General features: G+C 36.7%; 1 protein-coding gene across 4 annotated transcripts in view; it reads right to left on the reverse strand.

Annotated features, from left to right (window-relative positions):
• btbd8 (BTB domain containing 8) overlaps positions 1 to 15,373 on the reverse strand; it is a 51,347-nt gene that overhangs the window by 10,068 nt on the left and 25,906 nt on the right. For all 4 annotated transcript variants that reach the window (XM_068221969.2, XM_002662430.8, XM_073954077.1 and 1 more), the window contains exons 7-12: positions 13,301 to 13,381; positions 13,079 to 13,175; positions 8,039 to 8,127; positions 1,645 to 1,747; positions 984 to 1,166; positions 733 to 906 (exon numbers count right to left, since the gene is read on the reverse strand). In XM_068221969.2, the coding sequence (XP_068078070.2) occupies positions 733 to 906; positions 984 to 1,166; positions 1,645 to 1,747; positions 8,039 to 8,127; positions 13,079 to 13,175; positions 13,301 to 13,381 (727 nt within the window). The remainder of the gene's footprint in view (positions 1 to 732; positions 907 to 983; positions 1,167 to 1,644; positions 1,748 to 8,038; positions 8,128 to 13,078; positions 13,176 to 13,300; positions 13,382 to 15,373) is intronic.

Genomic DNA, 15,373 nt, shown 5'->3' on the forward strand with positions numbered 1-15,373 from the left:
ATTGAGTTCACCTGTGTCTTGTTTAGTTCCCTGAATGTTAACTACAGTTTGTGTGTGTGAAATTCTGTCGTACGGCGCTGTGAAAAGGGGCGGGATTAAACAAGATTATTAGACATAAAAAAAAAGCGAGCGATTGCTCCATGTTTTAAATTTCTTTCCTGTGTCTTCTTTAGTTCCTTGAATGTAATTGTCTTGTATTAAGCCAAGGTCACACTAGAGTTTGAGCATGTGAAATTCAGTCAGACAGTACTGCAAACTGGTGCAGGATAAAACAAGACTTATAAAACAAGCAATTGCTCCATATTTTTAATTTATGGAAAGAGAGGTCATGTTCAAATACAAATTAGCAGGGCAGTTTACCAAGATTGAACATACAAAACATGTCGCACAAGCTGTTGATTCCAATAGTCTTTCAAGTTGTCGATCACTGTTTTTCCATGTTGTGTGTGTACAGCTGTTTTTGTTTCTCCTCTGAATTATCTTCTTTTGTTTGTTAATAAAATTAGGTACATTTAGACCCTATTTACATCTCTTAATGCCTATGACATCATGAAAAAAATATATGAATACAAACATTTTACCATTAAATATATTAAATCACTCTAAAATATTGCATCTGACCAACTGACGGTTTATGGCATGGACTGATTAAAAGGCTCTGTTTGGATCCGTTTGAATAAATAATTCATTTACTAAATGAGTCGTAATGAAATGCGAGCTTGTTCTATTTACCTTCAGCTCCTCCTGACTTGCTTGGTCATTTGTGATAACATCCACCTCAGTCGGGTCACCGCTCAGCCGATTCACAGCAGTAAAGAGGTCACAGCAGTTCTCCACAGTAACGCCCTCTCGAACAGCTATGCACACCTTCCCCATTAGCGTAGGGTCACGAGTGAACTCTTCTCTCTAAAACAGTACACATCTAACTGTCACAGCAGAAATGACATCTTATATCTTGTCTAAACCTCATCGATTGGTCGTACCCTCCGGAGATCGTGAAAGGCAGCGGTGTGCGTGACCTGGGGCAGGTGTTTGACAACCATTTGCAGACACTCTTCCTGCAGTTCGCTGGCCAAACTCAGCACCTGCTTGGCCCATTTTACCTCCGGCAGGCTGCCAATCAGCTGCTCGCTGCCACAGAGTACAGACACTACACTCTGGATCGTCTGGAAAACACCATAAACACATTGATGGGTCTATCTTCCCTCCTTCCTCTGACACACACTGGCTGCACTGTTAATTTGCTAGTGTAATCCAATATGCTTCATTACTGGTTTACATCAAGCCTGGAAATCAAGAGGGGGAAAACCAAGTGTTACACAACTACACTTAACTGACTGCAGCTGCTGAGGGTGTAGTCTTTGTATTTGTGTGTATGAGTAAGAGACATTTAGAGGACTTCTAGACTGTGGTTAAAGTAAAATAGCTGTTTGTGGCTTAAACACAGACACACACACACAAACAAAGCCACTCAATCAAGACCTCGAATTACTCTGTAGAAAATAGCCATCCTTAAACGGAGGCCACAACCCATCCCATTAATGCATTGTTGTTTATGTTATGACCAGTGAAGGAAACATTCAAGGAAACATATATGAATGTCTTAATTAGGAAGAAATAAATAAAATACTATAAATTACATACCATGTTTTTGGTGACAGTATTAAGGCAATCTCTCTGCAGCTCGGGAGGAAGAAGGGCAAAATTTCTTTCAGACCAGCACTTCACAAAGTGCTCAGCTACCCATCTGTGATTTTAAACACACATCAGTGAGAGTATGCTTTAGTCCTTTTTAAGTACAAACACTGTAAGTGAAATTAAAAAATAATAGTCTGTGCAATTTTTGCTAGCCTACATGATCTCTGCAAATAAAAGTCACGCAAATGCAAATGCAAAAAAAAAAAAGCTATTTCTATCACAATTGACCTATTTTTGTGTCATTCCAAAACATTATTTTTCCTTTGTGAAACAGGGAAAGAATGTTTTAAAGTATGTACAGTAAGAATGTCCGCTCATTTCCATACAACTAAAATATAGTAATGATATAATGTCCAGTTCAGATAAATGATTTTAATAAATGCTGCTGCTGATGATAAACATGAACATCAATTATTTTAGTATTTTAAAATCTTGCTGTTTTTGCTTTATTTTGGATGAAATACATAGAGTCTCTGAAGATAAAAGGCTTTAAATAAATAAATAAATAAATAAATAAACATTAAAAATAAACACTGTTCTAAAAGTGTTGACCAGAAATGAACTTCTAGTGATTAGGTTGCAAATACTGTAAGTTAGCGGATTAAGCAGACAGTCTAATCTACACCCACAATACCAGTAAGGTACACCTTACAAGGTACACCGTACACCTTACAGTAAGGTACACCAAGTTGGACCCCCTTTTGCATTCAAAAATGCCTTAATTCTTCATGGCATAGATTCAACAAGGTACTGGAAATATTTCTTAGAGATTTTGGTTCATATCGACATGATAGCATCACACAGTTGCTGCAGATTTGTCGGTTGCACATCCATGATGCGAATCTTCCTTTCCACCACATCCCAAAGGTGCCCTATTGGATTGAGATCTGGTGACTGTGGAGGCCATTTGAGTAAAGTTAACTCATTGTCATGTTCAAGAAACCAGTCTGAGATAATTCACGCTTTATGACATGGAGCGTTATGCTGGAAGTTTCCATCAGAAGATTGGTTCACTGTGGTCATAGAGGGATGGACAAGGACAGCAACAATACTTAGGGTTGAGAATGCTCAGTTGGTACTAATGTGCCCAAAGTGTGCCAAGAAAATATCCCACACACCATTACACCACCACAACCAGCCTGAACCACTGATATAAGGCAGGATAGATCCATGCTTTCATGTTGTTGATGCCAAATACTGACCCTATCTGAATGCTGCAGCAAAATTGAGACAAATCAGACCAGGCAACATTTTTCCAATCTTCTATTGTTGAATTTTGGTGAGCCTGTGCAAATTGTAGCCTCAGTTTCCTGTTCTTAGCTAACAGGAGTTGTACCTGGTGTGGTCTTCTGCTGCTGTAGCCCAGCCGCCTAAAGGTTTGACATTTTGTGTGTTCAGAGATGCTCTTCTGCATATCTCAGTTGTAACGAGTGGTTATTTGAGTTACTGTTGCCTTTCGATCAGCTCGAGCCAGTCTGGCCATTTTCCTCTGACCTTTGGCATCAACAAGGCAGAACTGACACTCACTGGATATTTTTTTATTTTCGGACCATTCTCTGTAAACCCTTGAGATGGTTGTGCATGAAAATCCCCGTAGATTATCAGTTTCTGAAATACTCAGAGCAGCTCATCTGGCACTAACACCATGCCATGCTCAAATTCACTTAAATCCCATTTCTTCCCTATTCTGATGCTCAGTTTGAACTGCAGCAGATTGCATTGACCATGTCTATATGCCTAAATGCATTGAGTTGCTGCCATAAGATAAGATGATTAGGAAAATTGAGTTAATGAGCAGTTGGGCAGGTATACCTAATAAAGTGGCCGGTGAGTGTACATGTCATTGCGAGGTTACTCATTTGTCAACAGAATGTCTAAACGAGACTATCAAAAGTCCAGTAAAAATGCTCTAAACTTTTACAATGCGGCAAAAAAACATTGTTATGAATTTTAGTAATGCACAATTGAAACAATGTGCATTGTGAAATGCACTTTACAATTTTTTTTTTAAATGTATATTTTTTTGGTTGAGCTATCTCGATGATCCAGGTAAGTAACACAAAGACAGTAGATTCAGGATTGGGACTGATGTGAAAGCAGCCTCACTGCACTGATCTCATGGCATTAGATCACTGATGCTGTACTGCGAGCCTCTCCTCCTGATGCGTGACTCCTCAACCTCCTACCCGCAGCGGAGGAAGCAGCAGAACATCTGAGAAACAACACACATGCACCGTCTCTCTTTCTCTCTCTCTTTCTGAGGCACTGGAAAAATCCCGACCTACATTCACATGCCTCTCTGAGCTGGTTTACCGCACTGCGCTGAGTTTAGAGCACAGAGAATTAAATGACAGAGTTTAGTAATTAAGTAATGGTGACGGTATGAAATGATTAAAGGTCAAAGACTTCATTTTTCTGATGCTCACGGTGTTAATCAAAGATTGATGGAAGCAATATGTTATTTTTTCCCATCTATACTACCAGCACAAAATTATAGTAAAATAAAAAGGCCACCACAGTCCAATAAAAAAAATAGATAGAAATGTGTAATTATATTTTAAATGAATGTTTTTGCACAGCCAAGGGGACTTTTCACTTCCATTGTTAAAAAGGTTAACAGTTTACATCAAGAGTGAAGACAATATTTGTCTTCATCATCGAACAAAAAAATAAGCAGCAGAACTTTTAGTATGCCTCTTTCAAAAAAACTCCTTTTATCATATTAAATACATTTGAAGTTTCTGTTACAAGGCTTCTCTGTGCAATATAAAAAATGCACAACATATTAAAGCATCTTTGATGTTTTCTTGTTTTCTATGAAACCAAACGAGAGATCCAGGGTGTTTGTTAAATGTCATTAGCATGGCGACACATGACATGTTGCTTGCACTAGGTAAAATAGCTTATTTCTCTGATTTTTGTTTTGTTTATTTGAGATAATGTAATTATACAAGACAGCAGAATAAACAACGTTAGTGGTTTTTGGATAAGTTATCTTGAAAAATCTTACATATTGTAACATTAAAGATATAGTTCACCCAAAACTAAAAAAATATCATCTTTTACTCGACCTTCACTTGACAAACCTGTTTGAATTTCTTTTTTTGTTGTTGTTGTTGTTGAACAAAAAAATTAGTTATTTTGAAAAATGTTAAAAACATGTACCATTCAATTCAGTAAAATGAAAGTCATTGGTTACAGGTTTCCAACATTTTTCTAATTTTATTATTTTTTTCTGTTCAACTCATAAATGTATAGAACCACTTGTTGGTGAGTAATCGATGAGTAAATGTAAAGTTTAGCATGAACTATGTCTTTAAGATGAACAATTACTTTGTTGAAGTAAATCTTTTATTGATTCCTTAATTTTTCTTCGGCTTAGTCCCTTATTTATCAGGGGTCGCCACAGCGGAATGAACTGCTAACTATTTCAGCAAATGTTTCATGCAGCAGATGCCGTTCCTGCTGTGACCCTGTACTGGAAAACACCCATACACTCTCACATTCACACATGCACTTATACACAATGGCCAAATAGTTAATCCAATTCACTTAGAGTGCATATCTTTGGGCTGTGGAGGAAACCGGAGCACTGAGGGAAACCCACGCAAACATGGGGAGAACATGCAAACCCCACACAGAAATATCTCCTGGCCCAGCCAGGACTTAAGCTAGCGACATTCTTGCTGTGAGGCAACAGTGCTAACCACTAAGCCACCATGCTGCTGCTAGTTAATCAACTAAAACTAAATAAATTGCTTTGGTACTGTTGAATAAAAATCTAACTATTTGCTTCCTTTGTGGAACAGCAGTTCTTCTTTGCTGACGTGAGGGTTATGGCTTGGGGAAAAAAAACAATTACTTAGCTATGTTCCAGCAATCTTTAGTTTGCTATGAGTGAAATATGAGAGGAGAGGTGCCAAAAACGAAACCCCGTCTCCTACTCAATATTCAGTTTTAGCTGGAAATACATCATCATATAGAAATAGAAGTCTGTAGGAACTTCAGACTTACATAGAAACTTTAAGGATGGTTAAATCTTTCCATAATATCAGACTCTGAGAACTATAATGGAATTTCATGAGACAAGACCACAAGAATTGCCATGCAATAAAACAATGAACTTTCTAGTCTGAGCAGCAGATCTGCAAGGAAGCAAGTTCCTCAACTGCCTCAGTTACCTATCATGTGCCCTACTTCTGCCGTCCTCTTCACTTCTCCATTCAGAGCTCAGCTCACTCACATTCCACACCAAATCTTCATCCTCTTCATATGGTGTATCTTGTGAATCTATAACTTTAACTTGCAGTGTTTGGCATAATTTTAAATGTCCCTGTGTGATTGGTAAATGGTCTCAATTTTGCAGTAGTCACTATTATGAAAATTATTATTGTAGTAAATTATTGAAGTGTGAAATTATCTGTCAATTATGAACTTTTTATCCCAGGTGGTGATTAGTTTTTAGGTTAACATATGACCAGACAAAGGTCTCGTTGAAGTTTTAATTGTCTTTAATTTATGATTCTTTGTTCTGAGATGAGTGTTTAAGGGAAAGGTGCAAATTTTTCATTGGGATCTTGTAGCCAAGACCCTGTTGCAGCATGTGAGACTCCAAGACATATATGCTGCAATGTACTTCTCTGGTCAGGTATGCATCTCTAACTCTTTGATTTATCTTTGAGTAATGGATGTTGTATACAGGTATGTATGTACAGTATCATCTCTGAATTGGCTTTCTGATTGTTTTATTATGTAATTGGCATGATACAATTTAACCTGACAAATAAAATGTTATATTTGATCTATTTGGAATTCGACTGAAATAATTATTACCAATAACTTGTGTGGACACTTTTGTTGACCTTTGATGTTTTATGGCCAGTGTGGATCAAACTAGAGGATCAAAATTAAAGAAGCAGACAGCACTTATTCAAAGGCCTTTAGCTTTCTGACCGCTTTTGATCTGAAAAGTTGCATGGTAAAAAACTGGGAAGACTACCTTTTCTATCACAGAGCAAGCAGTAGGGGGCTGACTTAAAAGGTACCAGTCGCCTGCAAACCTCTGACTCGGAATGAAGCTGGCAAGCCCAATAGGAGAAGGCATGTGAAATTGGCCACACATGGATTTTGAACGACAATTGGTCGCCAATGAAAGAATAACTAAAAGTCTAGTGTATCTGAAATAATCAAATAAGCAAATTTAATAACTTTGGATGAATGTGATCCATTACTAATTAGAGATACATTTTAAATTTAATGATCATGTGAAAATTGGACTTAGATTAAATTTAGATCTGGAAAACAAATCTAAATAAATTGTAATAAATAGCAGAATTTTTTTCAGATACACTAGAAAAGGCTTAGATGCATTTAACCTTCGACCATGTTGTTAGTTTCGTGTTAGTGAATGCCCAGAGCTGGGAAACACCCATACACTCTCTCATTCACACGCACACACTCATTTACTACGTACTGTATGTACAGTACTTTAGTTTATCCAATCCATATTGCATTGAGAAAACCCAGATAGATAGGGGGAACATGCAAACTCCACACAAAAATGCCACCTGGCCCAGCCAGGACTTGAACCAGTGACCTTCTTGCTAACCATTAAGCCACCATGCCGCCCACAATATTTGCCGCCCCCTAAATTTATGCACTACTGATACATGACATTGACAAAATAATACAAAACGAATTTAAATTTTGACCCAGACATGGAGCACAAAACCAGTCTTAAGGTTCAGTTTTGAAAATTGAGATATATACATCATCTGGATAAATACACTTTCCACAGATGCATTTCCAATTTGAATTTGACAATATTTGTACAAAATCTTGAATATGTTGGGGGGAAAAAATAATAATAAAAAAATTGCCTTTAAAGTTGTCCAAATGAATGCATATTACGAACCAAAAATATGTTTACAAATTTAGAAAATACAAAGAAATCTTCATAGAATAATATCTTTACTTAATTTTCACGTTAGTATAAAACTAAAATCGACATTTCAGACTCAATACAAAATATTTCTGACAATATAATATATATATTGTGGTCCAAGGTTTACAATGTTTGACAAATAGGTGTTAAACTGATAGCATCCATGGCAGAGGCATAACCTCAATATCTGTAAAGCATTTTGGAACATGTATTATTTATTGCTTCATTTCATCATTTATTATTTAGTGATTCGTTGGCACTGTACAGTATTCGCATATGGCAGTAAATTGTGGCAGTAAACTCTGAAAGCAGTACAATCAGGAAAGAAGGATGAGTCATTTTAAAAGCCATTAACAAAAGAGGTATCATCTACAGAGAACAGCAGAAGTGTCTCACCTAACACAGGAGAGGTAGAGATCGTGCAGGCCTATCGAGTGTGTAATGGCGAGGCACTCCAGGATGGATCTCTGAACTCCATCAACAGGCTGCAGAAAATGACATATGGATATGACTATATAAAAACTCTCTAGATATCAGCCATCATCTCACACACTTCAGCAAATCATAACCTGAATTTGGGTTGTCTGAGCTTTTAAATTCTGTTTTATATGATAACAGTACAAACAACACTGAAATTTACAACAAATCTGAAAATTGTTCAAATTTTTCTACTGCAAAACAATCTTATTAAGTGTAAATGATCGAGAAATCATTATGATTTTTTTTTAATCAATCTTTAACAGGAAATTAAAGCCACTGGTAATGATTGTTCAGTAAAACTTTAAGGCCATAAAAGCTCACAAAATGAACAATTATTACGTAATATAAAGAAAAACTGCATCTTGTCATGCATGCAGACATATACAAAACAAGATCAAAAGCATTAAAGATTCAACTGTTATTGAATTACTTTATTATTATTATTAAATATTATTAGGTGTTCCGCTTTCCTCCACAGTCCAAAAGACATGAGCCATAGGTGAATTGGGTAAACTAAATTGGCTGTAGTTTATGAGTGAATGTGTGAATGCAAGAGTGTATGGGTTTTCCCTGTATAGGGTTGCAGTTGAAAGGGCATACGCTGCGTAAAACATATGCCGAAATAGTTGGTGGTTCATTACACCAAGGGTTTTTTTTTTTTGGCTTAATCCCTTTATTAATCTGGGGTTGCTACAGTGGAATGGACCAACCACTCATCCAGCACAAGTTTTACACAGCGGATGCCCTTGGAGCTGCAACTTATCTCTGGGAAACATCCATACACACTTACTCTCACACATACACTATGGTCAATTTTAGCATACCCAACCCACCTATATCCACATGTATTTGGACTGTGGGGAAAATCGGAGCACCCAGAAGAAACCCACGCGAACAAAGGGAGAACATGCAAATTCCACATCATCTTTTGTGTTCAACAAAAGAAAGACATTCAGACAGAAGTGTGACAAGTAATGGGTAAATGATGACACATGTTTCAGAGTACAGTAGGTCTTTTAATCTCTTTATGAGTGTGACTATTAAGAACAATTAGCGCTCTAGGTTTATGTAACTGACTTTTCAAAAGCTATTAATGGTCTTGAAGAAAAAAAAAAAGATTAGTAATTTTCTAGCCTGTGACGTTTATGAGTCAAACTCACTGACCTAACTCTAAAATCATGTGTTAACTCTGATAGATGTTATAATAGCAATGTCTATAAAGTGAATTATGCTGTTTTATTAATTTAATCAATTTCCTTCGGCAGTCGCGAAAGCAGATCATTCATACATTCAAACATTCATACACACTCTCATTCACATGGCCGATTTAGTTCATCCAATTCACCTGTACCACTTGTCTTTAGACTGTGGTGGAAACCCACAAGAACGTGGGGAGAACATGCAAACTCTACACAGAAATGCCAACCGGGACTCAAACCAGCGATCGTCATGCTGTGAGGCGACAGTGCTAACCACTGAGGCACCGTGCTGCCCTTAATGCTGTTTTATTGTTGAAATATTATTGATGTTTTACATCATTATATTGTTTTATTATTCCTGATGATTTAAAAAAAAAATACAACACAGCAAGTGAAAATTGTGATAAATTCAGAGATAGATCAAGTCAGGCACCAAAGAAATCAAGATAAATCTAGAATCAATCTTTCTGTTCGCGCAGTGGGTAGCACGATCACCTCACAGCAAGAAGGTCGCTGGTTTGAGCCCCGGCTGGGTTAGTAGGCATTTCTGTGTGGAGTTTGCATGTTCATCCCGTGTTTGTGTGGGTTACCTCGGGGTGCTCCCGTTTCCCCCACAAGTCCAAAAACATGCGGTACAGATAAATTGTCTGAGCTAAATTGGCCGTAGTGTATGTGTGAATAAAAGTGTATGGGCGTTTCCCAGTAATGGGTTGCAGCTGGAAGGGCACCTGCTGCGTAAAACATATGCTGGATAAGTTGGTGATTCATTCCACCAGATTAATAAAAGGGACTGAGCCGAAAAAAAACGAATGAATGAACATAAGACCTATATAATTCATCGATTTTAAACCAAAATCACGATTTGAAAAGGAGCCATTGTTTAAATTATTGCTATGGCGAGGGAAGCGAGCGCAAGAAATTAAAATGAAGTTACTCTCCAGCATAAGTTTTCTTCACTTCATCTATCATGGATCAGCTGTGATAACATCAGATTATAGAATGTAACCGCCGCCGTTTATCTGTATCCGCATCACTCATTGGTGAATAACGCCAGAGCCACGCTGACTGTTAAAGCCAATTGCAGTCCTTTCTTTTGGGTGTGGGAACACAATGACCTGTCATAGGTGTTTAAGAACTTGTGTGACAATGCTCCAAAAGCAAGCAGGATAATATTTACATTTATTTATTTGCTATAAATGCTCATGTTGTTCTGTGCATGTCCTTGTGACATTGATACATTCAAAAAGTGTTTTCTTTGAGCAGGTAAAATTAAAGGTACAGCACAGTTCATATATCTGACTATAAAAGGACAAAAATGGTATGACAAATAATATCTTTATATATATATATATATGTGTGTGTGTGTGTGTGTGTGTGTGTGTGTGTGTGTGTGTGTGTGTGTGTGTGTGTGTGTGTGTGTGTGTGTATAGATAGTATATATTTATAAATTATACATTTTAATACATGGTTTCTTGCGTTGTGAAGTACAACCTAAAATTGTGTACGGAAAACATTGTAAATGAACCGTGAATGTCATGAAATCAATATAAAAATTGTAACAATCTAAATGTAGAGGTTTCAAAGGTTTTATATATCTATATAAAAGATTGTCAAGATAATTTAACTAATTTTAAACTACTGTGGTTATTTCCTTAAGTTGTCATAAAAACTGACAGCTTTATTGAAAAAAAAGTGGTATTAAATAAACAAAGCATAGTGTAGCGTACTTTTTTATTCTGGTTGGTCTTTCTTTGGTGCTGTTATCAAACCTGCAGCTCTTTTATGAAATTATAGTAAAACACACTTTAGATCAGATTAATCACAATTCAATTTTTTCTCCAAAACGTGCAGCCCCTCAGTACATTGAACAAAAGTACTCAAATGTATCACATCTCATGTAATTAGAGAGTCAGTGTTTCGACCACAGAAAGACATCAATAAAACAGCTTATAAACGATAGGTCACATGTTACATTTACCTCAGCAAACCATTTCAATATTTAAAAATTATTAGCATGAAAAAATGTATCTACAGAGAAGCATGTTGATGAATATAAACATGTATTTCATATCGATTTTTGCTTTTGAATCTGTTATTCATGCCTCATTTATTGGACAGTGTTTATCCCATTTGAATAAATAAATTGTGTTTCTTTTTTTTTTCTAATGGCCACTGTTTAAATATTTATATATTTAAATATAAATAAATAAAAAACTCAATGTAATATAATGTGTGCTTGTTCCACTCTGACAAATCTGGTCAGCATATAAAAAAAACATTTTAATCAGATGACAATGCCTTTTTTAATACAACCCCAAATTAGACAAAGCTATGACAGTATGGAAAACGAAAAGAAAGTAGGGATTTCTAAATTTACTTTGAGTTGTATTTTATTGCAGACAATACAACAAACGTTTTGTAAAAAAAAAAAAAAAAAAAGTTGGAAAATTAAATCTTTTAGCACTTTGTAATGTTGCAATTCCTTTTCACAACACTTAAAAGATGTTTGGGGACTGAAGACACCAAGTGATGAAGTGTTTCAGGTTTACTTTTTTCCAAAGTCTTGGTGGGCAACAGTATGGGATCTTTGTATTATATTGAAATACTTTGCATTTTGAAGCACATTCTCTATTGGGGACAGGTCGGGACTGCAGACAGTCTAGTCAATTACACAAGTACACATCCTCTTCCTTTGCAGCCAGGTGATTGTAATGCAGAATGCAGATTTGCATTGTCTTGTTGAAATATACATGGGTGTCCCTGAAGGAAAAGCATATTGAAAGAAGGGAGCATATTGTGCTCCAAAAATATCTATGCAATTTTACAGCATTAATGTTGCCACCACAGAAGTGCGAGTTACTTTTGCCAAGGGTGCTGACACAATACCATAAAAGACCCTGGCTTTTGGACTTGCTGGTAACAGTCAGGATGATCCTTTTTTTTTCTTTGGTCTTGAGCACAGGGCAAAAGTAGTCAATGTAAATTTGGAAATCACTGCTTCCTTTCGTTATTTACTTTTTCCAAACTGTTACAACTTTTTCTGAATTGGGATTGTATTTTGTTTTGAGGGAAATTAAATTCTAAAGTCTTTCCTACACTAAAAGTTTGATTATTTTGAAAGAAGTGAGGGAGTCAATGCTTTCCTCTTTCATCTCTGCGTAGGATGAAATTACAAGCTAAAAGGACACACAGTGGACTGGTCTCAAAGCATTCTTAGATGGTGGGAGTAAGAATGAGGGACTTGAAGCACAAACAAAACAGCTCTTCACGAATTATGAGAGGGCTGTCAAATGCACTTGCGCTTGCTGACTTACTCCACCTCCCACTACTTCTATTGTGTCCGAAAGCACATGTTCATAATAATCCACATTAACTATGTAAACATGCACAAAGTCTGCTGCCGTGCTGTTTTATAGAAGAAGGAAAAACATGTCACAATTACAGCTGAAGAAAGAGACGTTACACCCACATCTGAGGAACTTAAATTGGATGAATAGTACTCTGGAGCCACACCAGAGGGATAGGGCCAGGGACTTTTGGCTGACAAATGAAATGCTCTACAAAAGCTGAACCAATGCCCAGACTACTTGATCACAAATACAAATCACTTAATGTGTCCCTAAAGGGTAATAAACGACAGGATGGTAGTACTATTGACACTACGTGGTAACAGATTAACTGCTTAACAGGACTATTTACACTCCTCACTTCTAATATATTAAACATTTGTGTGCTATGACCCTTTCTTCTGTCTTACCTTGGGGAAAAACCGACAGTAGTCCCGAGTCAGGACCATCTCAGCCACGTCTTTCAGACCCTCCAGGCCCAACATGTCTGCTGCTAACACAACCTGACTGAGATCAAATACAAGCATACACAAATATCTTGACATTTGTCAGAAACATCTGACTGAAACCATTGCACTGTTGTTTTTTCATCACATTAGAAGAACGAAAATGTCACCACGGAGCGTGCTTACCTGACATTTGTTCCTGGTGGGAAATCTAGGATGGCGCCGTACATGAAATGAAGCAGAATCTCCATCTCATCTGGACCCAGCCTGATTTATATATATAAAAAAAAACACAATTGTATACACCATTTCACTAAACAACTAAGACTCTTTTGCTCACCCAAAACTGCAAACGTACTCTCTGTGTATTTATATGTCATCAGAATTAGTTATTTTGGGTGAACTATTCCTTTAATACAGGGGTGTCCAAACTCGATCCTGGAGGGCCAGTGTTTTGGAGAGTTTAACTTCAACCCTAATCACATACATCTGAACCAGCTAATCAAGCTTACTAGATATACTAGAAATTCCTGCCAAGTGTGTTGAAGCAAGTTGGAGGTAGACTCAGCAGGAAACTGGCCCTCCAGGAGCTAGTTTGGACACCCCTACTTTAATGCATTGATTGAAGATTAATGTATAAAATATTTAATTTGAATGCCCCTACAAGTTGAACAAAATATAAAAGTAACATTAAACATTTCTGCAAAGAGAAAAATATTATATTAATTAAGTATAACAACCATGTATAGTGTTCTTCTGATTGCTGGTCATAAAAAAAATCGACATGTGGTTATAGAATAAATTCTTAAAGCCTGGCATGTAACACTACATACAATATCCTGGTTTTCCTAGACACAGACAGAGCTATGAATAATAGATTGTTGGGGGGCAGGAATATCCTCTTCTTAGAGGGTCTGACTGAGACCTCATGCTGAACTATGGGACATGAAAGATCAAAGACAAACGACCTCTCCACTACATACATAGAGTCTGGATTTTACAAGGACAGCTGCAAGCACAAGATTGAAGCACAAAAATGATAGTGTAGCAAACTGGAGATGTTCTGATCAAGCACTCTCCAGCACATCTCAAGAATATCAATGAGGTTCAGGTCAATTGGTGGTCAATTTATGTCTGAAAACCCGCTTGTTAAGATGTGACATGTGGAAAAACCTTTCAGGTTCAAGTCTCCACTCATTTAAATCGAGTTTGGTCATATCACACATTAAAGTACTTTTTTACAAAATCATTTGGAATAATATTGCAGCACACTGCCACAAGCACAAGTCTTCTGAATCTTTGCACTTTAATCAAAGAATGTGTAGGAAATATAAAGCTTGATCTTGTGATCTTAATACACACACTTAAACAATTACAATCCTGGCTTTACCATGTATAATGATGTTGGGTAGTGACCTTTTTTTAAAGATTCCAAAAGCACACAAATCTGTTGTAAAATGAACCCATATAACTGCCAAGTGGTTGATGCATGTCTTCTGAAGCAGAATTCTGGCTGAATATTTTTCATTTTTAAGTTATAAACTCAAATTTGACACTTTTGTTGACTGCTGATTCCTTAATCTCAACAAACTTTCTCTGACTTGACTTATGGCGCAAGACGACGGTGATGATGATGAACAAATGTGGCTATTCAAAAAACTTAACCTCTTATTCTCTTAGAGTGAAATCTTCTGATATTATAACATATCATTTTCTACTTTCAATAAATTAGCAGTGTTTAACCCCTGTGTGGTGTTCGTATTTTTGTTACTCAGCCAGTGTTCATGGGTCTGGTGGACCAGCTATGCTTTGGCTATCCAAATTAACACTATCAAACAATTTTATGTTAAATAACTCAACAAATGTTTACTTAATCCCAATTACAAGCCATATGAACAGCAAACATGATTAATTTTCCCCCTTTACCTTTGTTAGATCATATTGATGAATTAATGTGCTTCTTGTTTTTGTTTTTTTTATTACGTTATGAAAAAAATAAAACCCACAGATTTGTTTTATTGTATTGTTCCCACCATGGTCATGGACATCATCAGAAAGCTCCTCTGTCTTCCACAATCAATTGCAAGGCCCTCACAGCAAATAATATTTTGGCCATCTTGATCATTTGTGATAAGGAACCACACAGGCAATGTCTAATATACAGTACAATGCCCTAAATTCACAGATGGGACAGGGTATAAGAAATTAAAGCTTGGTTCCCGCAAGAGAGAGAGTAAAATTAGTGGGAATGTAAGAGCA

The sequence above is a fragment of the Danio rerio genome, chromosome 6, assembly GCF_049306965.1.
Source record: "Danio rerio strain Tuebingen ecotype United States chromosome 6, GRCz12tu, whole genome shotgun sequence".
Classification (NCBI taxonomy): Eukaryota; Metazoa; Chordata; class Actinopteri; order Cypriniformes; family Danionidae; genus Danio; species Danio rerio.